Source organism: Ictalurus punctatus, chromosome 21 (genome assembly GCF_001660625.3).
Source record: "Ictalurus punctatus breed USDA103 chromosome 21, Coco_2.0, whole genome shotgun sequence".
NCBI lineage: Eukaryota > Metazoa > Chordata > Actinopteri > Siluriformes > Ictaluridae > Ictalurus > Ictalurus punctatus.
The window spans coordinates 17,144,703-17,170,924 of NC_030436.2; the positions used below are offsets into that span (position 1 = coordinate 17,144,703).

Here is a 26,222-nt window from a genome sequence, read left to right on the forward strand (position 1 = left end):
ATGTGGATTATTTAATTAATATCTAGCTGAAGATTTTGATATTTGTATTTAAAGCACTCAGATGGGTTAACTAAATACAATTAAAAATAGTATACATTATACTTTTATGCATTATCACATTACATTTTTATAATAATAATAATATTATTAATCATGAAATTAAAATTTTATATGTAAAACAGCAAGACCATAATAATAATAATAATAATAGTATATAAAAATATATAAACATAAATAATAGTTCTTCTATTATTATTATCTACAATCATGAAATTATAATTTATATGTACAACAATAATAATTCACCATATATATATATATATATATATATATATATATATATATATATATATATATATATATATATATATATATATATATATATATATATATATAATCCAAATAAATTGTGAAAAATATATAAACATAAATAATAATCATTCTTTTTTTTCTTCTTCTTCTATAATAATATTATTATTATATTAAAAAAATATTGCCTGTATGTGACACATCTGTTTACTATATTTATTTGAACAATAATATCCCAAATCCATACAGCTGATTCACCTTAATAAAACTTGATAAAACTGGCATAACTTTCTTTTTCTTACTATCAGTGCAAATAAAAGAAAAGATGTATGTTTTTCTTAATAATTATGTACATGTCATTTACATTGCTCTAGATTCTGTTTGTCGTATATATAGCCATCATAACGTAACACAGTGTGTGACTGTAACATCAAAAGTGAGATACTGTGCATCTCTAGATCTGATAAAAACTTCAGTACTGCCCATTTGTTTTGTTTTGCTTCTTTTTCCAAGGGATAAAAACATTGCCTTTGAAGCAAAGAACCCGGAGAGATTGTGAGACGGCGGGGGAAAAGAAAGCAGAACGGGCTTCGTTATAGTGTGCGGTAAAAAAGCAGCTTACAGTATCATTCGCAACACATTCCTCTGCGTTCTCAGTGTATCATCGATATGTGCGGCAGAATAAACCTGGATAAATTCAATACTGTGTCATCACTCTGTCTCTTACAAATCAGTGCAATACAACAGATATTTAAAGAAACATATTATCAGTGTTCTCCAATCTCAGCCCTATAGAATCCCGTATTTTTAACATTGTACTAATCTGACTGAGCGAAGCAGGGATCTATACAAAGACAGTTTTTAGATCGATTATACACCTTCCACACACACTTCTCTGGTGTGGAGACATTTGTCATAGAGTGCGATCCCCTGTGGACAAATTTCCATCGGTGATTTGAATGTGGTTCACGATGCCGTTCCTGACATCTGGTTACCGTGTATAGAAACAATGCAAAACCTGTGAGCGACAGGTGGAAGAACATTCAAACGCGTACTCGGCCTCAGTGTTCATGTAAATAACAGCAGGAACGAACATCGTAAAGATATTTATATCAGCTTATTTAAAGAGAACGGAGCCGTATTGATGCAAGATGAAATTTTCTCTGGTGCTGGTTCAGACTTTTTCAAAGCAACTGGAGAATTCAGAGAAGTGAATGGAAGTATAGAGAAAACAACAGGCATGGGTGGAGATCGAGATCAGAACGCATCCTCGACAGCACGACATGGTGCTACGCAGGATAAAGAGTTTTGAAATACAATAAAGTCAAATTATAGACTATAATCAGGCCTTAATATGACACAGTAATGATAGTTCATGTGGTAGGAAAGACTCAGCATCATCATTATCAGTCGTCATCACTGAGATGAAAGGAAAACTTTTTTTTTTTTATACAATTTTCCAAATGACGTGTCATGTTCGCTTCTTTAGTTCGGAAATGGAGCTCCGCCTCAGATCGGCCTGAGACGTAAGAGAAGTCTAAATATCTTCCTCAAATCAGTCATGTCACTTATATATAAATCTATCAAATCTAAACAAAAGAAATAGACAAAAATGCATTATACAGGCAGTCATCTTGCATAACTGAAATCATTTTTTCCTTTAGCACAGTTGGTGTCTGTCCGGTCCCTAAGCTACACCTCCCAGAAATTTTAATGAGGACACATTGGTGTCAGTCTGTACTTTAAGCCCCGCCTCAAAAATGTTTGCACAAGGATACATTGGTGTCAGTATGTACTTTAAGCCCTGCCTACCAAAAGTCTACACAAGGACACATTGGTGTCAGTCTGTACTTTAAGCCCCGCCTACCAAAAGTCTACACAAGGACACATTGGTGTCAGTCTGTACTTTAAGCCCCGCCTACCAAAAGTCTACACAAGGACACATTGGTGTCAGTCTGTACTTTAAGCCCCGCCTACCAAAAGTCTACACAAGGACACATTGGTGTCAGTCTGTACTTTAAGCCCCGCCTCAAAAATGTTTGCACAAGGACACATTGGTGTCAGTTTATCCCCTTAAGCCCCGCCTCCCAGAAGTTTGAATGAGGACATATTGGTATCAGTCTGCCCTTTAAGCCCGGCCTCCCAGAAGTTTGAATGAGGACATACCGGTGTCAGTCGTCCTCCTTAAGCTCCGCCTCCCAAACGTTTGAATGAGGACGTATTGATGTCAGTCTGCCCTTTAAGCCCCACCTCAAAAAAGTTTGCACAAGGACACATTGGTGTCAGTTCACCCCATTAAGCCATGCCTGCCAAAAGTTTGAATGAGGACATACTGGTGTCAGTTCACCCCCCTAAGCCCCGCCTCCCAAAAGTTTGAAGGAGCGAAAAAGTTATGCGGACAGTCATATAGTTGTATTTTATAATTAAATCTGTAAATATGGACTATACAAAACATTAAATAATAAGATCACATAGACTAATGATGTTGATTTGTGCATATATTTGTCTAAAATATAAATTGAGACAGACTGACTTCTTGTAGCTCCAGTGCAAAACTAAAGAAGCAACATTTTGAGTATGAAATTGTGTGCATTTTTTTTAAAAACTAAGCCACAAGAGAAATTCAGAACGAATGTGTAAATTAAAACAAAAAATGACGATAAATGAAAAACAATGGCACAACTGACATTGCCCTATAATTATATTACAGCCTAAATTCTCATCTCTAATGATGAAATATACAGCTAATATACAGTCTTGTATCAAACTTTCCTATGCTGAAATTGTTAGGGTAGATTTCACACAATACACATCAATCCAAATCACTGCGTATCAAAATTCAAACAGCTGACATTTAAACTTATATACTTGAAAAAAAATCGAAGCGGATAAATCCGGCGTGTGTAAAATGTTCTGTCCTTATAAAAAGATTCCTCCGTTTTATGTCACTTTATTTACATTTGGCATTCTTCGCTTTTTTTCTTCGGCGAGAAAGTGAACAAAGTCGAGTCAAGTAACACTGTCTTTTCTTCCATCGTGGAATTTCCAGCGATCGTATGCAGAAACCACTCCATTTATACGTCTGCGGTGGAAGAAAAAACAAAACAAACCAAAAGGCGCAAATATTCCTTCGGGGTAGGAGTGAGTTGTGGTTTAACATACGCTTTCCTCTTCGTCTTTGTTTAGAAAAGTCACGGCTTACAGTCACACTGCTGCAGTTAATACTATAATACTGTGGCTTCCTCCATGGCATTCACCCATCTGTAAAATAAAACAAAAGGAACGTGAACATGGGAGAAAGAGGAGAAAATCAAATATAAAGTTGTATATGTGTCAAAAGTTTGTAAACACCCGGCATTTTCGTGTGGTTTCGATTACCGCATTAGAAATACTCTAAAATACTCGAAATCTAACCAAAGATCTAAGTATACTGTATCGAGAATCGAGAAATGTTTATACCTGTTGCATTCACAAATCTGATTGGTCAGAAGGTGTTGATTCATTGTCTATAACAGAGGCGCTGGTAATACTTATTTCTGGCTGCAAGGTTTATATTAATACTATATCTAATCGTTCTAATATGTTATCGTTTGTATAGTAATGTTGCAGTAAGTATTCGAGACGTTTTCTTTTTTTCCCTCAGATTTCTCTAACATGACAATTTAAAAAAAAATTTTTGTCAAAAGTGAGAGAAAAAACGAGGCTGGTCAGGGATCCGCTATTTAGAGTAGTGTTTATAACTTCTTGTCTCCATCCACAGCATTAAAAGTAACTATAAATGAATAAAAAAGTATGATGTGATGTTCTGTAATTAAAAAAAAAAAAAAAAGGCATTTTTTATCATTGGCAAATTGCAGCGGTATTAGCCGACTAAAAGACTTTGGGATGTGCTGTAATCATCTGCGGGGGTGTTTGAAAGTGTTTTATTCCTTACTTAGTGAATTGAGAAATGTTAGAAATGACTTTCTGCAGATCTAATCAAATGGGGTCAAGTCCAAAATCTTTATCAGTCTCATTATGTACTTTAGGCGCCACCATTGTTTTGTTTTATGAGTTATATTTTTTTTCTGTAGGCTTATAGGTTTCACACTCCGAGTGCTGGTACCTATCATAAAGCACTCATTAGAGCTGTATTAGGATGTTATACATTATAATTAAGTTATTATATATTTATTTGCTATTCTGTATGATTTTATTTGGTCTGTTGCAGTGATTAAACTGCAATAAATAATAAAAAAAAACTCTCATTCGTTTGGTGCGTTTGTTTGTGTATATTTGTGTGTGTGTGTGTGTGTGTGTGTGTGAGACAGACAGACCTTCGTGCGGTGTGGTGATCATCCGCTCTGAATGTGTAGTACAGAGTTTTTTTGTGGTAGAGCTGAAAGACACCACCTGTGTCCTCACCCTCGGACTGATCAGACAGCTTCACCGTGAAACCCTGAAGAGGTAAACTCTCACTCGCCACTTTATCCTGAAGAGACGGAGAGAGAGAGAGAGAGAGAGAGAGAGAGAGAGAGAGAGAGAAAGAGAGAGAGAGAGGGAGAGAGAGAGAAAGAGGGAGAGTGAGAGAGAGACATGGAGAGAGACAGAGAGAGAGATAGACAAAGAGAGAGAGAGACAGGGAGAGAGAGAGAGCGAGAGCGAGCTTCAGTAATGACCATGAATGTGACAAATCAGTGGAAAGATAAGGAATGTGATTTGGCTTGATCATGAGTTGGAGTGTGTGCATGTAGATATCATGTGCTGGCTGGGAGAGAGTCGATGACAATTAATTGTGTGTGTCTGTGTCTGTGTGTGTATGTGTGTGTGTGTGTGTGTAGAACGCACTACTGTAGATCCTTTCATTTGTCAAGCTGCATTGTTATCATGTAACCTGAGTGTGTTTACATGTACGATAATAATACAACTGTAAGTAAAGCTCGGACACTAATAATATAACTGTAATTAAAGCTCAGACGCTAATAATACAACTGTAATTAAAGCTCGGACACTAATAATATAACTGTAATTAAAGCTCGGACGCTAATAATATGACTGTAATTAAAGCTCGGACACTAATAATACAACTGTAATTAAAGCTCGGACACTAATAATATAACTGTAATTAAAGCTCGGACGCTAATAATATGACTGTAATTAAAGTTCGGACGATAATAAATATGACTGAAATTAAAGCTCGGATGGTAATAATATAACTGTAATTAAAGCTCGGACACTAATAATATAACTGTAATTAAAGTTCGGACGATAATAAATATGACTGAAATTAAAGCTCAGATGCCAATAATATAACTGTAATTAAAGCTCAGATGCCAATAATATAACTGTAATTAAAGCTCAGACGCTAATAATACAACTGTAATTAAAGCTCGGACGTTAATAATATAACTGTAATTAAAGCTCAGATGCTAATAATATAACTGTAATTAAAGCTCAGATGCTAATAATATAATTGTAATTAAAGCTCGGATGTTAATAATATGACTGTAATTAAAGCTCGGACGTTAATAATATGACTGTAATTAAAGCTCAGACGCTAATAATATGACTGTAATTAAAGCTCAGACGCTAATAATATAACTGTAATTAAAGCTCAGACGCTAATAATATAACTGTAATTAAAGCTCAGACGCTAATAATATAACTGTAATTAAAGCTCAGACGCTAATAATATAACTGTAATTAAAGCTCAGACGGTAATAATATAACTGTTAAAGTTTTCATGCTTATATAACTGCTGTTTAAGCCTTTATAAGCTTTTATCAAGAAAACAGTTAAAGACACCTTGATTATAACTTGACTAGTTATCATACAGCTGATATGTCTCGTTTCTCTACATCTCTGTGTTTGTGCAAACCGAACCCGAGAAACAAAAGTTGCTATGGAAACAGTAAATAGGTTGAAAAAATGGCTGCAGAGCTGCAGGTATGATGTATTACAAAAGAAAAATGGAAGATTTGTTACTGTCTGATTCATGAAAACCCGAGCTTTTTTTTTTTTACGTGATCAGATTACTTAAGTGCACACAAACGTGTTGATTTCATTATTGCCAAAAAAATCTGCGTATATTTATCGTGACCCTATGTGGGTATTTGGCGGGTCCCCATAAATAGATTTTGTTTAAAAACAAATAATGAGCCAAAAAATTTCCTTTGTTTACGTCTGTGTTTGGCTCTACAGCAGGTGTAACATTATTTAGCTCCAGTAATACATGAGACAGTGGACACCCTCACAAAGGTCAAAGATAAAAGTGTGTGTGTTTGTGTGTGTGTGTGTGTGTGTGTGTGTGTTGGTGTAGGAGACTCTGTGTCCCCTCACCTCTCGAGCTGTGAAGGTGTAGAGCACCTTGTCTTTGAGCAGGAACCACAGCCTCTTCCACTTCCGCTTGCTCTTCTTCCGCCTCTGCAAACTCCCACTCATAGTGGAGCCTTCAGCACCCACTGACACCTACACACACACACACACACACAAGCATAACAGAGGAATAACAGAGAAGGAAACAAACACATAAATAAATAAATAAATAAATAAATAAATAAATAAATAAATAAATAAATAAATATAGAGAGAGAGAGAGAGAGAGAGAGAGAGAGAGAGAGAGAGCGAGTACAGTAATACCTGAGCGAGGGGTGATATGCTGCTCTTCCTGTTCTTCCACAGGCTGGGAGGCTGCAGGCTCTGAAACACAGCGGACAGAGGTCTGCTGGCGCGCTGTGTATGTGGACTCGCACTACCACATGGAATAGGAACGTTCCCACCTATATACACACACACCAGACACACACACGAAACATGACAGTTTAGAAGTGTCCGAAGAGGTTTCGACTGATTAAAGTTTGAGGCCACTATTTTGATTAATTTCTCAAAAAAACAATATTTTTCAAGGCTACATTATTTACAACTTTCAAAAATGGGAGAAATCTTCATAAGAAACGAGCACAGTGTTCAATATCCTGGTCACCACGGCTGTTTCTTGGCAGAAGTGTTATAAGTGGTTGCTTAGGGACCACCGAACACCAGGGGGCGCCGTGATTTTTAAAAATAGATACTTTACTATCATTCCGCAAAAGGATTTGACGCTGTGTTCCACTTACGTCTTGAGTTCACCTCCAAGTTCGTCGTTTGTTAGCAATAAGCTAGTCGGCGAACCGTGACGAGTGATGTAAATGTACATCCTCAAAACAATGATCTATATATTAAACGTTATAGATTTGACAGCTAATATGTCTGCAGGTGGACTGATCTAAAGCAAATACTCACATATACAGTGTGACGTGTGTAAAAGTAACGAAGTGCTGCTTTGTTTAAAGTTGATGCTGTGGCAGCCATTTTGATTTGATGTCACTTGCTGAATTCGGGGGTTGAGGAGACCGTGTCGAGTTTACGGACAGGAATTAAGAACTGAGGGGGTGTTTTCTTAGGGTTTTCCTAGTCGGAGTTATGAGCCATAGTCGAATGCAGCATTAATATGATGTGACGTCACGGAGAAGCAGCGGGGACAGGAAAAGGACGTTGGCGATAAAATCGCTTACGATTTTAAAATTACAACTGCTTATGATAGTGTTATAGTGCATTGTCATTAATTAGATTTTTTTTTACTATTGTAATATTATTTTATTAATAATATTACTATGTACATTTTATTTTAAAAATTAAAATTATTTTTTTTTTGCCTGTGGCTCTAAAATTGATTGTATAATACTTCTTGTATGCAAATAACATAAAATAAAATAAAATAAAAGATCAATACTAGCTCACACAGCTTTACTTAGGGGTAAACCCTTTTTGGAAAACATGCCTCGTTTCTTGAGCTCGGCGTAGCAGCGGTCACAAACTTTAGCTATTCGGTCCTTCAGATACTTCAGTGGGTATCTGTTCCTGGAGCAGGAGCGACACACCACCTGCAGGCGGGAAACAAAAGTGCAATCAATAACCTACAGTTATTAATTAAGAGGGATCATAAAATTTGTGTTTAGTTTTTATTGAGTTCTGCCCTGAATTCACAATTTCACATAACAGATGTTTACATATAGTCCATGAGACACAATAATAACTTACACAAATGAACCAGTTCAAAAGTTTACACACGCTTGATTCTTAATACTGCGTGTCGTTACCTGGATGATCAGCGACTGTCTGTGTTTATGTTTTGTGAGAGTTGTTCACGAGTCCCTTGTTTGTCCTGAGCAGTTAAACTGCCCACAGTTCTTCAGAAAAATCCTCCAGGACCTGCACATTCTTTACTTTTCCAGCATCTTCTACATATTTGACTCCTTCCCAACAGACTATATGATGTTGATATCCGTCTTTCCACACTTAGGAACTCAACTGAGGGACTCGCACAGGACTATTACAAAAGGTGCAAACATTCACTGATGCTCAAGAAGGTGACACGATACATTAAGAGCAAAGGGGGGGGGGGGGGGGGGGGGTAAACTTTTGACCAGGATGATTGGTGTAAATCGTTATTATTTCTTCACACCTATAGCAATGTTTTAAATCTGTAACACTGAAGACTTTATGGTACTGCTGTGGGTGAGTAAGTGTCAGGTGTGTGAGACTGCGTGTGTTACCTTGCCACATGCGTTGCACTGGTGCCTGCGCAGCGTGAGACTGAAATCTGACGCGCAGTTCATGCACATCAAGGCGTGAGAGATGGGCACCAGGACCGGCGCGGCTTCTCCCAGAGACATCCACAGCTTCTCTCGCGCCTGGAAAAATAAAGCGCCACATCACACACGGATACACGCTACATCCGCCGTATACCCCGTGATACCACGTGTTCATGCATGACACACACACACACAAATATCTGAGCTTAAGTAGGTAAAGATGGTGATCACCTCGCTGGAGGAGCTGAACGTATTGAGGCCTGCAGCGTGGTCGGCTATAGCTCGGCTCAGAGTGTGGAACCAGTCCTCCCTCTCTCCTACAGAGCTATACAGAGAGAGTGAGAGAGAGAGATTAATATGAAACTAGTGTTATATATCCACATGCTGATATAATGAAAAAATGCAGACATCATGACGAAAGCTAGAGTGTGTATTCAAGTGTCTGCATGATTCTGTGTGTTTGGCCTGCACCATTGTTGATGATGTCATGGATTGCTGATGGAAACAAAACAGCTGTGGCGTCATATCATTTGGCATGCTTCTGTTATTAGGAGATCTACGCTGAACGTGTGTTTGAGCTGGAAACTTCAGTTTACTCGGCATGCCGTCTTGTCTTTAAAACATCCGTGCTGATGAAAGCATGTCGTTTTTGCATTTCCTTCTGACAGATTTTTTTTTTAATGGAAATGCTTTTGAATTTTGCTCAACATTCGACACTGGATGTAAATAGAGCTACGTGTACACCTGAGACAGGGTGCACTTGCGCAAATGTGCATACCTGGCCGAGAGGGTGATGGTGACATCATTGACCTCTATCCTTAGTGTGTTGAGGATGTTATCGATGACCGGTTTACTAACCTGTATACATACATATACACACACACACATACACACACAAGGTCATGTGTTAAAGGAATCATTCCCCCATTCAGCCACAGACATGTTTGTTAGGACACTAATGTTCTTCAGTGATGCCCCTCAATCTTTCTGACACTGTTCAGATCTTAATCATTACTATCCTATAATCGATAACAACTCATTGAATTTAGTATCGCTCCTCCTTCCTTGGTTACGCCTCTCGATCTTTAACGAAAGCTGGAGATCATGTCTACGATAACGACGTTCCACGAGATTATGTAACATATTGACCACAACTAAAGCTACAGTAATACTACAGTACTACAGTAATACTACAGTAATACTACAGTAATACTACAGTAATACTTCTCATTATGAGATTAATTATAGAACAAATATAAGTCCATGTTTCTAGGCATAGAACTTATATAATCATTTCAAGTTTAAAATGCTCTTATTCTATCTAGAAATAGGTTTAATCGTCTCATATTTAATTAAAAAAAACTACTACTACTACTAATAATAAAGAGAAGTATCAGATTTGTTGCAGTGTATATGAAGATGAGTATATTTAGTATATTTACATTTAGGTATAATATTTATTTATTTATCTATTTATTAATTATTTAATTTTTAAGTTTGTTTCTCTCATATATTCATTCCTGTTGTACACGTGCATAACCCCCCCCCCCCCCCCCTTTTTTCTCTCAGATATATTTTCATTTTTGGCTTTAAAAATTGATTCTGATTTCCTTTATCATTTGATTTATTTCCTCTTTTCTCTCTCCTTCAGAAGTGGAGAAAAATCCCCCCCGAAAAATCCTTTTTGCCATCTAAAGAGGGAGATGGTGAGCAAAAAAAAAAAAAAAGGTAAAAAAATGAAAAGGATTTTGAGTTAGATTAGGAATTCGATGAATAATCAAGACGCATCAAGAGTCAAATGCAAATGATCTCAATTCTTTCCTATTAAGCATTCAGAAAGTAAAATTCTGCAAAACCGCAGCGCTGAACTGTGGATTGTACCTTCATCCCACTGAGAAGAAGAGTATTCTTCATCCTGTATTTCCCATCCTGCTGAGGGAAGGTGTACAGGATCATGTCGTTCATCTGCAACACACACACGGCAGGGTTATAAGTCTTATCCTTTATAACTCCAAATGACTTCCTGTACACTGTGACTAATTGTTTATTATTATAAATCTACATATAACCTACTACACAGACTTCCACAGCCTGCCTTTTCTATCTTTCACCACAAGAGTGCAGTATAAGGTGTCATTCCCACCCCAACCCCCACGTTCCTCACACTTTCTGTAACACGTGTCTCTGTTTCGATCCCTGAGAGCGCAGTTCACACGCTGCACACAATAGATATAGTTTATCTTATTTGCTTGACTTGATGATATTGTAATTGTGGGAACCCGTACATACACGTACTCACTCACACACACACACACACACACACACACACACACACACACACACACAGACACTCACACCCATACACACACTTCTTCAAACCAGTCATTGTGTTTTACTCGATAAAATTAGCATCGAACAAAAGCAATGACATCATTTGGGACGCAAAACGTGCAGTGCCCCCAAACATCCGTATCTCAGAGACGGCATCCAGGAATTCTGCACCAGTGATTCAGAGAAAGAAACCTGGGCGGAGGCTCTAAACAGCGACAACAAAACAGCAATGATAATTTTTTTTTTTAAAAACAGCAGTCGCAAAACCCAGGAGGAATACACGGCCACGCGCCTGTTCTCTCTCACGCTTAGACAATCCTTTCGAAGTTCCATGGCCGAGCTACTTTAAGACTTTAAGGGTGGGTTGCACCAGTAAAGATTAAATTAAGCACAGTCCAGAGCTAATCTAGGATTTGTTGACCCGGGCTTTATTTGAAATCGAGTTGTGTTGCACCACTTCATTTTAAACACAGATCGGGGATTAGAATTCTAACCTGCGATTAAAACCTCCATTTACGATTCGTTTTCTCCATCGTGATGGATTCGCCATTCACGACATTGCGGCAGTGCGTGCGGATTTCATAAACGTGGGAACACAATGTAACTCTTTCACTTCCAAAGGGGTCGTGAACTTTAAACTTTGAATGAAAACAAAAAATTCAACTGCCGTTATTAACCGCTCGTTCGCATAACCGATACAGACTGAGAAAATGAAAAAAATTCAAATAATAATAACATTTTTTTTTCAAAATCTGAGTTTAAAGTGATGGAGCAACTAGATTATAGTTAAACCAGGTTTATTGTGAAATTAAATCCAGGATTAACATGATGGTTGAAATGTAAGCCTGCTTATTTTAAACAAGGTTTAACGTTTGGTGCAACGGAATTATTAGATAAACCTTGATTTAATCTAAATTTAAGATTAATCCTTATTGGTGCAACCCACCCTTAAACACATTAACGTGACAGTTCCTCATTACGGACGGCTCCGGAGGTCAGTACAGGTGATCACAGATTTGCGCTTGGATTGTAAAAATGGTCCGACCGTCAGGCTTTAATAAATAAAAATGGTAACTGATGGAATATAGAAGAGGAATAAAACACATCAGGACGTACTGTTATTGGAAAAGAATTATCTCTGGGGTAATAACAGTAACTCTACTCCGTGTTCATAACACAACCCTGTCGCTGATTATTTTCCTACAACGGGACAGCCACGAATACGAGAGTCGTATTCCTTATTACTTAGCCTGCAGTCGCTGATCAATAGACTAGGGGAACATTTTCACATTTAGCACAAACCCCAAATGTTCATCCGGTATAATTTTCTCCACCGATTGCATGTTCCAGATTTCTTTATCATTTATATAATGCAAAAAAAAAAGAAAAAAAAAAAGAGAAAAAGAAACCTCTATTTTTCGGCCCATGTCAGATCCATGTGACTGAAAGCTCGTGTTTTTTTTTTCTCACTGCAGTGACAAAAGAAAAATCTTTTCAGAGCACTGAGAGTTGATGGATTTCACCTGTGTAGAATAAAAATACGTGTGTATGATTTGTTAGCAGGGATGCGCCGGCGGGTCGGTCGCGGCGTGAGCGATGGCTCTGCCTTTGAATTGCTTTTATTTATTACCGTGTAGATTAAAACTGAACGGAGACAGCCGTCTTTACTCGTGGACCCTGTGACATCACGTCGGGCTTCACGCCAGCATTACAGACGCGATCGTCGGTCATATAAACTCAGACTGTGGCATCAATCAGGGACATGGAGTCAATAGAGGGATCATAAAGCAGAAAACAAGAGGGAGGAGACAGCAAGAGCCTTAGAAGAGACAACTGTGAACGAACAAGTGGTGGATTGAGAGCAGCGGTACGTGTGCACAAGTCCGGCATGTATATGATTGTATATCAGGGATCATAAATTTATTAGCTAGCATATTGGGCTCAGATGTGAGCGCTCCAATGAGCTGGCCAGTCTCACGTTTTGGAACGCTATAGGCTAACCGTTTCTGAACATCTGGGGGCCCTATGTGACAATTTACTCACCCACCCACACCAATCACATCATTATATATGCAAGAATGAACAGAATTTATACTGAGTTATGTTAGATGATGGAAAAACACTTCATACTCTATATGATTCATATAGACTCTATATGATTCATATAGACTCTATATGATTCATATAGATTCATAAACACTTCATACTCTTCATACTATATAATTAGATACTAACTTTTAAAGAGGAACCAAGAAAATTAAATAAATCCATTTAATTAGCATTATCTTCAGTGTTTCTCCTCTTCTATTCCCCCCCTCACCATAAACAGATATAAACGCTTCATGGTCGTCGCTTCTTTGTGATTGTTACCTAGTTTAGTTACATAAATTGTCATTTTTTATTCCATTTTGCCAAAATATAGTAAAGTGTGCTTTTTCGCACAACCTGTTTTAAAAATCCTCGTGCCCCCTGGTGGTCCGAAGTCCGTAAGCAGAGACTTACACCACTTAAAGCAAGAAAAGGGTCTTAGGTAACGCCATTTAACTCCAAAATATGACAAAGTAGATTCTGTCTAACAATAACCTCTGTCTAATCTAAACCCGGTTTCTAGGTGAATGAATCCTGAAGCTCATTCTCATGCATTAGCGTGCGCTTGAATGCATTAGTGTGTCACTAGAGGCTTCTGCTGACTGTCTTGTCTAGCATTACAAAGGAAACCGTCAGCCACTGACTCACACCAAACATCCTGGGAGGAAACAAAGCCTTGAAAAAACAAGAGCAGCTGAGAGCGTAGTGTGAGTGAGACAGACAGAGAAAGAGAGTGAGAGAGCGAGAGAGAGAGAGAGAGAGAGATTTAAAAAGATTGACTCAGAGAGAGAGAGAAAGAGAGAGAGAGACTCAGAGAGAGAGAGGGGGAGACTCAGAGAGAGAGAGGGGGAGACTCAGAGAGAGAAAGAGACTCAGAGAGAGTCTCAGAGAGAGAGACTTATAGTGAGAGAGAGAGACTGAGAGAGAGACTCAGAGAGAGAGAGACTGAGAGACAGAGAGATACTGCGTGCACAGTTATTAGGCAAATGGTATTTCTCAGCTTAGTTTCATTGGTGAACAAATACAATGGTGTTAGATGATCTTAAATGTGTATTTCACATCTTTCTCAGAGGAAATTATCAGCATGCACAATTATTAGGCAACTAAATTTCAAAGTATTTTTTTTTCCCTGACTTGTTTATTCTTCAATCATAAAGTTACCAAAAAATATATATATTTTGGCCCAACCCTTCTTTCCAATAACCACCATGAGCCTTCCATCCATCGAATCTGTAAGTTTCTCGATCTGTTCACGATCGATTTTAGCTCAGGAAGCCACCACAGCCTCCCAAATGCTGTTCAAAGAAATGAATTGTCTTCCCTCACTGTAAATCTCACGCTTGATTATTATTCACTAATGATCTAATCTAACTAATAATAAATAATTATTCACACCTTATTTAGGCTGTTAATCACTTTAAGCCACACCCTGCCTCATTAAACTTCACCTTAACAAGAATTATACCCAGTTAGCATTGAGGTTTATACAGATAATTAATAATGTGCACAGAAATAATAATCAGATACTGACTTGCCTAATGATTGTGCGTGCAGCGTATACACTGCATACAATAGCATGGAAATATTGCGGAAAATAAATAAATAAAAGCAACAAGATTTACCAAGAACAGATGTCGAGGCTGTCGGCTCTTACGGGAGACCTTCATAAGCGTGCCCTCTTTCACAAACACCTGGAACACACACACACACACACACACACACACAGAGCAGATGGTCGTCTCATATGAGTGTCATAATGTTTTATCAGTGAGGTGCCACTGTAGTAATGTCATTGCTAGATGTGCTGCTGTGCTTGGAACGTACCGCCATATTAGCCTAGTAAATAACATACACTTTTTCAAACTTTCCTCATCGCATCTCTGCTCATGCGAGTAGGAATCTGAGCGTGACAAAGATAGGAAGCGAACATGTCTGTATGTAGCACTCACTCTTCCTGGCTGCAGCAAACTCCTCTTCCCCTTCACACTGTACTCAATGTGGACCAGACGCAGCAAGTTCTCCTGGGAAACCGAGAGAGAGAGAGAGAGAGAGAGAGAGAGAGAGAGAGAGAGAGAGAGGGGAGGACAGAAAGTGAGTGGGAGAGAGACAGGAGGACAGAGAGATAGGAAAAGTACGACAGAGAGAAACAAAATGAGACGCTCTGAATGCCTTTGTTTGTTCTGCAAATGAGAGGGTGGAAGGCGGAAAGGCTGTTCGGAAATGAATAGCAGTGCAAGAGATAGAGGGATCCTCTGTGTGTGTGTGTGTGTGTGTGTGTGTGTATGTGTGTATTTGGGAAAGCCTCTGTGTCTCAGTCTAGGCCTTATTCCAGCACACACTACGCTCTTTGTTTCTGGAACATCTGGAACGTTTTGATGACATTGTCTCTCCCCGCCCTTGACCGTAGCATCATGCGGTAAACATTTTGCCAGAGCAGAGATCCCACACACTCGTACGCACACACTTACCCCTTCTTTTAGGTTGTCGTTGGCCTGGTCTGCAACCTCTGACACAATCACCAACGCAGCTGCGTGTAAAAGAAAATTAGAAACACCGTAAAAAATCACAAAACTTTCATTGTGTTCGTGTGTGTGTATGCGTGTGTGTGTGTGTGTGTGTGTGTGGGCATCAAAATACTTCCATAAAGGATAGTGGAAGATGATGAATAACCAACCAGCCTTGTTTTGTGGGAAGCCAAAAATCTAGCCACGCAGAAAAAGGCAACGTCTTTTTTCATGCTTGTAAGGTCGTGACTGTTAACTTTTCTTACAACTTCCTTTATATGTAATGGAATGAAATCTTACACGTTTCTCAAAACAACAACAACAACAACAACAACAACAACAACCCAATATGAACCAGCTAGCCAGCATACTAACATAAAAGACTAATTGCAGACAATATCTGACTAGTGTCTGTGATGGAATAAATGAAAAAAAAAAAAAGAAGGCTGAAATTGAGGAAGGTAGAAAAATGCCTTTAAAATATTGTGAATCTCAGTTTTCCTGTGAAATTCTAGAATTATTATAGCTCTTGAAACACTCTGAAACAGATTCTATACGTATGTAAGGTATGACACACAACGGGGCATGTGGTTATAGGAAAAATAATCCATGACAGAGTGATGTGATGCATCACTATCTATCCCAGTGTTGGTTGCTTTCCAGTGACATCATGTCATGAAGTGTTTTATTCCTCTTACAGCGCAGCGATTGTAATTAACTTGAATCGGTCATTAATTAAAAATGCCATGTTGATAGAGCTGCCCTTATTATAGAAAACGATCGAGTCTGACCAATGAGATTGGAGAATTCACTATTGCTGTGGCGTAAATAAGTATAATGAATTTTATATATATATATAAAATATATATATATATTTGTGTGTGTGTGTGTGTGTGTGTGTGTGTGTGTGTGTGCATTTTTAATAATGCCTAAAAATGCAGGGACGAGAGCAGAACAATACCTTGTGTTTCTTCATATTCTTTAGAGTCGGGGGAGAGGTTGTTTAAGTAATCTGGAAAGAATGAAATGCACACAACAAATAAATCTTGAGTGCCAAATACCAGAAAACTCCCAGTCTGAGTCAAATATGAAAAAAATAAAAAATGAAATCCCAAAATTCAAACGACGATCTTTCTACTCGTCTACACGTACACATTTACGGCCGTGTTACCTGTGAGAAGCATGCGGTATTGCAGTACACGCACGATGATCTGCAGCAGCTGGTGTTTCACAGGAATCTGCACTCCCTCGGAATTCTGCTGCTGTAACACACACATGCACACACCACTTAAAAAATGCGACTAATGTACTGTAAATGCATCGCAATACAGTCTGACACAGATGTGTGTAACCCACACGGTCACCCTGTCTTGACCTTCAGCCTACAACACCTAGATCACAGATACCAAACACAACTACCAAAGAAGGGGGAAAAAAAATCATTCCAAGGACAATCGGTGACCTTTCCTTACATCGAGACAGAACCTCAATAAATCTCTTTCTGTTCTTCAATTATTCATTATTCAGGGTGGAAAGAAAAAACTGTGAGTGAGTGAATGGGTCAGGCGAAAGGAGAGCGCAAAAATCAATCAAGCTTTAATTGACTGGGACAAGTCTTTGTTCAGGGTGACTCGGAGGAGCCTGCAGGCTCTGAGGGCATGTTGGGGGTCAGATAACTTGCCGAGATCGGGATCGGGGGAGAACCGCAAAGCGGGATACGATAAAGAAAGGTTTTAAGCAGGTAGGACGTGACCTGTGAAAGTACACTAATGAGTATGAATACACAGGGGAGGGTTGTGTGGTTTGAGATAAACGATATCTGTGAAAGTGCAACATCATTCATGCGACTATCCAATCAGACAAATCATATGGTAGCTTTGCAATGCATACATGCATGCCAAATGCTACAGGACAAGAGCTTCACTTAATGATCTCTTTATATCCGTGGCGAGCAGAAATGCATCTCGGGACGAACAACACGTCGAACCGTGAGGCTTGATGTCCTACACTAGCAGAGGACCACATCTGGAGTTCAGGAATGTGAGGCTACATTGGGTACAGACTCAAACAAACTAGACAGCTGAACATTGGCTGTTCTTGGCTGACAGGTGTGGAGTCTTCCGCGGATGTACGTTCGACCTGTTGTGCATTCTGGCATGCTTTTCTGCTCATCACGGTTGTAAAGTGTGGTTATACAAACCGAACAATAACGAACAGTTTTCCCGATTTTCTTACACCGGACCTGGTTCTGTTGCTTCAGAGGTGATTATGATCGCATTACAGGATCATGAATTTATGTTTAACAGCAATCGTAATACTTCGGTATATCCGAATACGAGGCGTGGCTTTATACTGGCTGTAGCTTTTATCATAATAGCTAAATACATGTATGCCTGTATAATTAGCTCCCAGTGAAGACAGTATCGAGATGAAGCAATTTAGTGATTACATTCATTTCATAAATGCTTTTCTGTATTGATCTATCTTGCTTTTCTACCTAAGGTAACAGAGTTCCAAGGTCTTTCACATTTGGCCCAAACACTTGAGTCTGTACCCCAAATCAATTCAATTCCAATTCCTTTTGAACAACAAATCAATCGCTCAATCGTTTTTATAGGTTCCTTCTTATTGCTATTGGCTTCTTCAGGTTTTCCTACACTGATCCATGGCATGGCTGAAGCATTTGAGCCAAACCTGTTTGGTTACATGCAAAAAAGTAACAAAAGAGTTTAACTGTATTCAAGTTGGAATTGAAATGTCTTCTTGTTGTTCGGTATCTTAAGAAAGCATTTTAATCTGCGCAACAAAACATCGGACATCATTGTGAACCGTGAAACAGGAAGAAACGTGATGCCTGGTCCTGGGATCGAATTGTGTTCATACAGGACGCAGTCTACACCAAACTCCAACATTTTTAAATGGACCAGAGATCTGTTTGCTGGGATAAAATACCATAAAAGTATCAGGGAACAAACGCAATTCATCTAGTCATGGAAAAATTCCCGTCATTTTAGGAAGAGATTTTCTAGGAAAAGGCGGGAGGTTCTAGCACTCTTCACTTCATCCTTTATCTGAAACGAAATACAGTGTGAATAGGCCTTAAAATGTTCTTTGTGTCATTCCATCCTCCTTTAATCTCCTGTCTTTATTTTCTCATCATCATACTGCTGTAATCATCATTCCTACGTTCTTTCTCCCTCCCCGCACTCGGATGAATACCCACTTGAGATTCATTACTTTCTCCTCCCTTTCCATACATCATATTTATTTGCTCCTTTAATTTAACCACTAAAGCAGACAGATTAGAGTAACACGACCTGTGTGTTAAAACCCTCTCGGCATCCTGAGAGCTAGCGCTATGATTGCAATCCAATTGACAGTATTGAAGAAGTGGACTCTTCAGCCAGCCAGTGTGTGTCTTTTCATGCGTGTGTTTCCGTGTGTATGTGTGAGAGCGAGGGCTGATATTTTGCACCCTTGAGCTGCACTGGAAGTGAGCCAGGCATTCAGAGGGACAGTGGCCGATGCCAGCGTGCAGATAAGCTACACAAATCACCGTGGCAGTACGAGCTGAGGCAGCGTCTGCGCCCGGAGCTGATTTAATTCAAAGGAGGCTGCTTCACTAATTAGCTTTTGTGCGCCTCATTGCCTGGATGTGTGTAACAGACTCGTTGGGTCTTTATCTAACCTGCTCCACCTGTACATTTTAAGGGGCTGCAAATGCCCAAATTAACTCACACACACACACACACACACACACACACACGCACACACAGAGTAAATGCACATGATAGCAAGCATGTTATATAAAAACTGATACCACAGCGATGCTAGTAGTACAATGTGTTGTTCTTTAGTAAATAAAAATGTAATCGTTGCAAATTGTTGTCGTATGAGACTGCCAGATGTGCGGTTATTGGAAAATAATCGACGTTTGGGGAAGCACATGATGTATCCATGCTTCCTAAACTTCTGTCTTTCAGTTCCTTTGAGTACTTAAAGTATTGATATGTCTTTAATGAGTGTGGACATTGATCAATTTGTGAGTCACAGGAGTCAGAGTGAAGACTCAAGGTGGTTTCAGTTCGAGTACTGAGAAGAACCTCACGGTTCTCATTTTCCGCACTCGTAGTTTTTCCAAGTCCATATTTCCTCGTTTTTATTGTTTGTTTTTGTTTCTGCGTTTTGTTGTGACCCAAGCGACAGATTAAAATCTGAATTCTTTGAGAAACCTACATAAAGAGACTGTCTGGGATTAAATCCACCTACACACATACCAAAGGTGATTCATCCTTCTGTGTCTACTGCTACAAACTGAAGAACTCAGTACACAAGATGCTTTTCTAAGAGTTTTTGTTGCCTACAATTTTAAGGAAGATAAGTATCCTTATGCATCCAACTGAACTTCTAAGAGTGTATGTCAGAGAGTTTCTAATATACAGTAGAACAAAAAGCAATGGGCTTAAGGCATGTGGACGGATCTTTTCCTGTGGTTTAAACGACAGTTGTGTGAAAATCGACTACACAATTTTCCCCCATTTTCAGTTTGGTATCAACCCAGAATCCTAAAGTTTAAAGAGGACCTATTATGCCCATTTTTACAAGATGTAATATAAGTCTCAGGTTTCCCCAGAATGTGTGTGAAGTTTCAGCTCAAAATACCCTACGGATCATTTATTATACCAGAGTGTAAATGCCCCTTTTTGGGTGGAAGCAAAGACACGCTGTTTTCGTGTGTGTCTCTTTAAATGCAAATGAGCTGTTGCTCCCCGCCCCCTTTCCGGAAGAGGGCTGTGCCTTTACAGCTCAACAAAGGTGGGTCAAAGTACATGCTGTTCGCGAGCAGCGAATGAAGACCAGAGGTGGGGGTTTTGTTACAAACCTACGTAGGTTTGTGCAGGAAGTAAGTCTGGAATCACTTGCGACTCATTTCAGGCTGTTCAGAATCTGTACTTTCTTTTCGGAGACAACAACTACATTTGTTGTGCAATTTGATTTTTGAAACTTTGCAGCCTTTTTACATTCAAAATATATGAAATATATGAAAAAGCATAATATTGACACTTTAAGGTTGAATTGTAGCAGAAAGTCGGTGCGTCGTGAACACAGACTGTCCCTGCTATATCACCAAATTGTTTAAATCTAATTAAGATGAGATTATGTAGCCTAATGGAGTCACAAAGGCTTAACGAATCAGTATCAGCCATTGCCATGCACTGACTCATTTCTTTTACTACAAAATTTCAATGTGGAAGTTTTCAGATTTTAGATAAGTTTACATCATATTTTTATGAACATCAGTGAATTATTTAAGTCTTATTTGCAATTGCATGTGCACTAAACTGGATGAACCACACCCCTTGAGTCAATGAATCTTTAGCAACAGTACTCAGTGTTGTGGGGTGGGCATGAAAAATAATTCTTCTAAACACGGACATACAAGCGCGTTACAAAATACCGCAAAACAGAGGAGCTCTATATCTGGGCAAAACATGCAAATGAATTCATTGGAGAATGAATCAGAATGAATCATGCAATTGAGTCAAATGATTCAATTCACTGAAAGCCCAAAAAAAAAAAAAAAAAAAAAATCCATCTGTAATGTTTTAGCATAGCGATTACATTTTCACTAAGAGGAAGAGTGTCGGAAGAGTGTCTACATTTCAAGTTTTGATAACCTATTCCTTAATAACCAGTTCACATACATGTATATTGCTATAACTTGATACTTTACACATTTTTAAATCTACTTATCAAGGGTCAATCATAATCATACAGTAGATGTTTGAAATCGTAACAGACTCAGACTTGGACTGGTCACAGCAGTTACTGTGTCCTATTCAGGTTAATGAAAGACTCAGAGATTCTGCTTGACAAGAGCTTAAACAGCGATCAGTGCAACTTTGTCTACAGGCAACAAGTAAAGGAGCAAATTGACTCCAATTGGGGAAGTGAAGGAATCCGTTGAGGAGCAGTTAAAGGCAATTGACAGCAGAGAGAGGAAGAAGAGGGCTGTAAGGATGTTCATTTGAACAGCGTTGAGCTTTTCAGGCTTGCACAGCAGATCTATTGATGTCTGGATGCTGAAAAAGCAGTTTGTTTCTATGGTATTGTCATATTGTGTGTGAGTGTGTGAGTGTTTGTGTGTGTGAAGATGTGTGGAGGTGTGTATAGTCCCGGATAGCACAATTTACACCGATCATCCTGTTCCAAAGTTTACACCTCCCTTAATGTACCGTGTTGCCTTCTTGAGCATCAGTGAATGTTTGCACTGTTTGTAATAGTCGTGTACGAGTCCTTCAGTCGTCCTCAGTGTGAAAAGATGGACCTCAACATCATATAGCCGCTGTTGGAAAGGGCTCAAATATGCAGAAGATGCTGGAAAAGTAAAGAATGTGCAGGTCCTGGAGGATTTTTCTGAAGAACAGTGGGCAGTTTAACTGCTCAGGACAAACAAGGGACAAGGGAACAACTCTCACAAAACATAAACACAGACAGTCGCTGATCAGCCAGGTAACGACACGCAGTATTAAGAATCAAGCGTGTGTAAACTTTTGAACTGGTTCATTTGTGTAAATTCAGTTATTATTGTGTCTTGTAGACTATATGTAAACATGTGTTATGTGAAATTCAGGGCAGGACTAAAAAACTACATGCAATTTTTCTTATTACACACAGCACTACTACCAAACACTCCACTTGCTCTAATACACCCCTATAAATATGAAAAATATTATTGATTTACAGCACAGAAGATGAATGTGGATGTTCTGTTTCCAATATCTGATGTATTTTCCTGAAACTTGCTGCTGTAAATAATATTTAAAGTTGGTATAAGTGCTATAATACATCACTTTGCACCTTGCATAACGCTGATGTTGCTGTAATACATCACTGATACACTTATAAGCAGCTATAAAATCTCTGTAATTTGAAAGTGCTCATAGATTAGATCGCGTTAAACAAACTCTGACACCATCGGCTGCTCAGAACAGTGGCTTATTTCACCATTCATCACTGTCTCTCTGTCACAGCTATAGATTGATTAAGCCTCCCAGAAAACCCCTCGCGCTTTCAAGAACTGCTGAATACAGATGCTCATGAATATTAATGAGCCGGGACAGTTGGCCTCTTGTCATTGGTGATTCGAATCTCCGTTTAGACGTGTGGTCAATGAACGCGCTGAATATCCTACGAGGCGTGTTCAGAGACCACACGTGAATAAGGATCGTGCACAGACCAGTGTAAATCTTTTTTTGTGACACTCTCTGTGAATCCTGCATTCACAACACGTTTTAAAATGAGTTTATAACATGTTATATAGAATACATAACACTGTATAATGCAGAGAGCATATATATATAGAGAGAGCACACACATATATATATATATATATATATATATATATATATATATATATATATATATATATATATATATATATATATATATATATGTATATATACATATATACATATATACGGCCTTGTGCCCGATGCTCCCTGGGATGGGCTCCATGGGTTCCCCGTGACCCTGAAAAGGAGTAAGCGGTAGAAGATGGATGGATGGATGGAATAAAGAGTAACACTATATATGAAGCTCATATTTATAATATAACTGTGAACACATTCATATCATGCTAATTTGCATTCGAAAGGCATTATACACATGGTTATAATTATTTACAAAAAAGCATTATGAATTTGACACACATTTTGATATTATATAATACCATTATACCATGGTAGCCATTATACCATGGCTGTGGCTCAGGTGGTAGTGCGGGTTGTCCACTAGTCGTAGGGTTGGCGGTTCGATTGCCAGCTCACATGTCTCCACACGCCAAAGTGTCCTTTGGCAAGACACTGAACCCCAAGTTGCTCCCGATGGCAAGCTAGCGCCTTGCATGGCAGCTCTGCAGCCATTGGTGTGTGAGTATGAGTGCGTATGTGTGTGTGTGAATGGGTGAATGAGAAACAGTGTAAAGTGCCTTGTAGAACTGCTAAGGTTAAAAAAGTGCAGACCATTTATCATATGAATGCATAATAACATGGTAGAAATGTGTCCATAAGGTCATTAAACAGCACACCTGGCCTTCATAGAAAGTGTTTTTTTTTTTGTGTGTGTGTTTACCTAAAATATTAATACCAGAGATTTAGGTACATACAGCAGGTCTACAACTACCATTTCCACAGGTGAAATCACATCCAATTCTCACCTCGAAGCGTTTGACGACACTGGCGAAGGCTTTACTCCGTCTGCAGCTCTCCTCCAGCAGAGCCATGCTGCGGTCATAACCAGCAATGTAGGTCACGAAAATCCCAAACTCCTCACGGTGTGTCAGAAAGACGTCCACCATCTTCGGGCTCTCCTCCCTGAAGATGAATGAGAAGCATTAGAGGTCTCTGCAACAGCCGCAGAGGGTATTCAAGGACACGACCTGCCTTAATGATAGTACCTTTGTGGTGGATATATCTCCTTTTTCATGTGAAGGTGTATGAGAACTAATCTGATGGAGCGTAGCGACACACATTTGGGAAATAGGAGTTGGCAGAGACTCATAATAGGAGGTTTTAATTGGTGGCATTCTGGGTGGAGGTTTTTGATGCCTATCGAATGTGTGCATTCATACATCCATTTTCTATACCGCTTATCCTACAGGGTCATGGGGAACCTGGAGCCTATCCCAGGGAGCATCAGGCACAAGGTGGGGTACACTCTGGATGGGGTGCCCATCCATCGCAGGGCACACTCACACACACATTCACACACCCATACATACACTACGGACACTTTGAACATGCCAATCAGCCTACCATGCATGTCTTTGGACTGGTGGAGGAAACCGGAGTACCCGGAGGCAACCCTCGCAGCACGGGGAGAACATGCAAACTCCGCATACACAGGGCAGCAGCGCGAATCGAGTGTGAGGCGAACATGCTAACCACTGCATTTGGTGTATATATGAATGTTGATCTAATGCATTTGTCGGTGTAGGCATAATTTGATTGGGGGGTTTCCTGCATTTCCTTAATTTGCCTTGTTTAACATGTGTTGGTCTGCAAATGAGTATTGGATATTGCCATGGATAACAACATGTAAATAATTTCTAACCTCGCCTAAGCTGTCTTCCTGCAAAGATAATATCTGGTAAGGAGCCAGTTTAACACACCCAGTGGTAAAAAAAAAAGGAAGTCCGCCTAAATATGTCTAAAACCTTGCCAGCTAAGTGTGATTACCTCACACAACCTTGATCCAGATTTAAAAATGCTACAACAAGAAATGTCCAAAAACTTCACCCCGTAAAGGGTTTTCCACAAAAATGCCAATCATTTTCAAACGGCTTTTTCTGCGGGGAAATAAACGGAAAAATCGTAAGCGTGAAAAACGCCACTATACGGCATCCCTATATCTTTAAGATCTCTTCGTACTTAATCATTTTACATTTCACATTTTTTTGAAGGGTGCCAATAATTTTGAAGTTCACCGTACATGGTTATTTCACAACCATAATGAAATGATTGTGCTTTTCAGAGGTTGCGCAAACTCAGTAGTGTACGTGTGCACTGTCAGTTCTCACCACTGTTGTATGCGGGAGTCCAGCTGCGTAAGGATGTCTGTGTGGAGCTGGTAGGCCTGAGGCAGGGTGCTGAGAATCTCGTCCATCCTCCCCTCCTCCACCACGGGCTCGCCGTCCTCCCCTACTGCCTCCTCCACCGCTGACCTGAAATCCTACACAGAGAATGGGATCCAGAGAAACGTTAAACGGACGTTACAGTCGAATGTTTGCTTTTACGTACTGCTCGACTGCATCTTCAACGCCTTACACGTTACACCATTAACCTGATCACTTCTCCAAGCACCTTTCTGTCTTGTCTCAAAGAGATGACACTAGAGATATGAGGGGTGTTAAAGGATGTGTGTGAGAGTGACAATCTCTTTATCCTTCCATACAGATTCTAAGGACTTACAGAGTTTTCTAATCTTTGTAAATAAATGTAAATCTCAGCAAAGCATAACGCTAATAAAAAATAAAGATATACTATATCATAAGTATATAATAAGTATATTACATCATAATATGTAATAATACAGCTTCACAATGCGTTACCGTACCCCCTAACTATCTCAGATTAACGATAGTATCGCTCAAGGCAGGTGCAGGCTGCTGCAATAGCCATGTTTCCATCCAAGTCGCCAATTTAACTCATGTGAACAATTGGAATATTGCATGAAGCATTTGTGAATAAAGCACCATGTGTTCAAGAGAACAAAATCGTCACTTCCAGGGAAACTACCGACTCTCGCGCTCAGCTGTGTTTACTTTCCTGAGCCGGTTATCCAATCACATGATTTGCTCAGGCAAACTTACATGACA

At 39.2% G+C, this 26,222-nt stretch overlaps 1 protein-coding gene across 3 annotated transcripts in view; it reads right to left on the bottom strand.

The window, feature by feature from the left end:
* Positions 1-511: 511 nt before the first annotated feature.
* fgd5a (FYVE, RhoGEF and PH domain containing 5a) overlaps positions 512-26,222 on the bottom strand; it is a 52,307-nt gene continuing 26,596 nt past the window's right edge. Inside the window, exons 6-21 of one of the 3 annotated variants that reach the window (XM_053674023.1) lie at positions 25,425-25,576; positions 24,063-24,219; positions 17,016-17,103; positions 16,806-16,856; positions 15,809-15,867; positions 15,290-15,361; positions 14,963-15,031; positions 10,803-10,886; positions 9,700-9,779; positions 9,153-9,246; positions 8,883-9,020; positions 8,108-8,210; positions 6,928-7,067; positions 6,628-6,756; positions 4,626-4,780; positions 512-3,570 (exon numbers count right to left, since the gene is read on the bottom strand). In XM_053674023.1, the coding sequence (XP_053529998.1) occupies positions 3,534-3,570; positions 4,626-4,780; positions 6,628-6,756; positions 6,928-7,067; positions 8,108-8,210; positions 8,883-9,020; positions 9,153-9,246; positions 9,700-9,779; positions 10,803-10,886; positions 14,963-15,031; positions 15,290-15,361; positions 15,809-15,867; positions 16,806-16,856; positions 17,016-17,103; positions 24,063-24,219; positions 25,425-25,576 (1,608 nt within the window). In that variant the 3' untranslated portion in view covers positions 512-3,533. Of the gene's footprint in view, positions 3,571-4,625; positions 4,781-6,627; positions 6,757-6,927; positions 7,068-8,107; positions 8,211-8,882; positions 9,021-9,152; positions 9,247-9,699; positions 9,780-10,802; positions 10,887-14,962; positions 15,032-15,289; positions 15,362-15,808; positions 15,868-16,805; positions 16,857-17,015; positions 17,107-24,062; positions 24,220-25,424; positions 25,577-26,222 lie in introns of all 3 variants that reach the window. The other 2 variants (XM_053674024.1, XM_017450782.3) reach the window with 2 other exon arrangements.